A 1193-nucleotide genomic window follows, 5' to 3' on the forward strand; every position below is an offset into this window, starting at 1 on the left:
CGTGATCACAGCCTATTTCCTGTATAAATTGAAACCGGGTGCCTTACGTCCTTTCTTCAAAGATCTTGTCCAGTCCTGCATGTGTTTGAATATATCTTTGGAGAAAGTGTTTCTCACAAAAACAATGGAACGCACCCTGAATTTTCTGAGGCCCGGATTTTCACTAGCAAGCCTCACAGCTGAGCTTATTAAGGAGCTCACTGAGGAACTTCGGCTTGACGCACATCACAGTATCTGCATGGAGATAGTCCACGCCTCTGACGCCGGCCAATGTATCGGTCTCTACTTCGACACAGTAGCTACGACCGTGCGCATAGCTGCATATTTTGCAGTGCCTCAAGGATTCGAACTCCTGCGGCTACTGAGCTTCGGCATTCATAATTGCGTTCTAGAAAATGATGCCCTTGAGGTTTATCAGGGGCTCGCTACCTTGTTTCAAAGCATGTGCGATCTGTGGGAGCAGAATGCCTGAAAGACGCAGAACATCGGAGTGATAGTGATATGAATGTTGTGTGCTCTCTCACCCGCAAATGAGATCCCACTCAGATAGAAAGGGCCTCTGTACTTGGGGAATCGACTGAAAAACTCCTCCACGAATCTGTATCTGATGATGACGGAGAAGATCCAACGAAATCCCATGAGATTCGGACTAACATGTTCTCCACAATCTCTCCTATGGCTGTCTCAGGTGGCCCTCCTTTACTGTAACCCACCCCAGTGGGTTGATCCAACCAGATGCCATTGGCCCTGTTAGTTCACGAGTTCCTGAAATATTCATCTTGAGAATCATCGATGTGGACATCTTACGGGTTGATGGATGTCGAAGTTCCTTCTTTGTTTACCATGCAAGGACCATTGTATTCGACCGCTGAAACAGTTGCGCTCCCGCCTGGGCCACCGTGAACCCATAGGAAGATCGGATCAGTTGCTGGACTATTCCTCGATTCGAAAAACCAAAAGAAGTACCTGCCGACAGGTCCCTCCCCGTAGCAGTGAACAGTAGTTCTCACTCCCTCTCTGGGTTTCCCGGGTACACAGCATAGCGCCCATGAACTTGCTTAACGTCGGTATCACAGAGTAATAACCTTGGCCACTAGTAATAACCTTGAGACCCTCCGAGGTAGTGTTCGTAGGACCTATTTTACTATAAGACACTTCTGGAACTACATGAGGAGCTTCGAACGTCCACAGGA

The 1193-nt window shown here is 48.1% G+C and overlaps 1 protein-coding gene across 1 annotated transcript; it reads right to left on the minus strand.

Annotated features, from left to right (window-relative positions):
* Window positions 1-388: 388 nt before the first annotated feature.
* Pmar_PMAR018856 (conserved hypothetical protein) lies at window positions 389-966 on the minus strand (the record flags this gene model as incomplete). The annotated part of the gene is made up of 4 exons (XM_002781756.1): window positions 389-468; window positions 525-604; window positions 655-747; window positions 808-966. Coding segments are annotated over 4 exons (412 nt in total), but the record flags the coding sequence as incomplete, so codon positions are not given.
* Window positions 967-1193: the final 227 nt, after the last annotated feature.

Source organism: Perkinsus marinus (genome assembly GCF_000006405.1).
Source record: "Perkinsus marinus ATCC 50983 genomic scaffold scf_1104296941594, whole genome shotgun sequence".
NCBI classification, from domain to species: Eukaryota; Perkinsozoa; order Perkinsida; family Perkinsidae; genus Perkinsus; species Perkinsus marinus.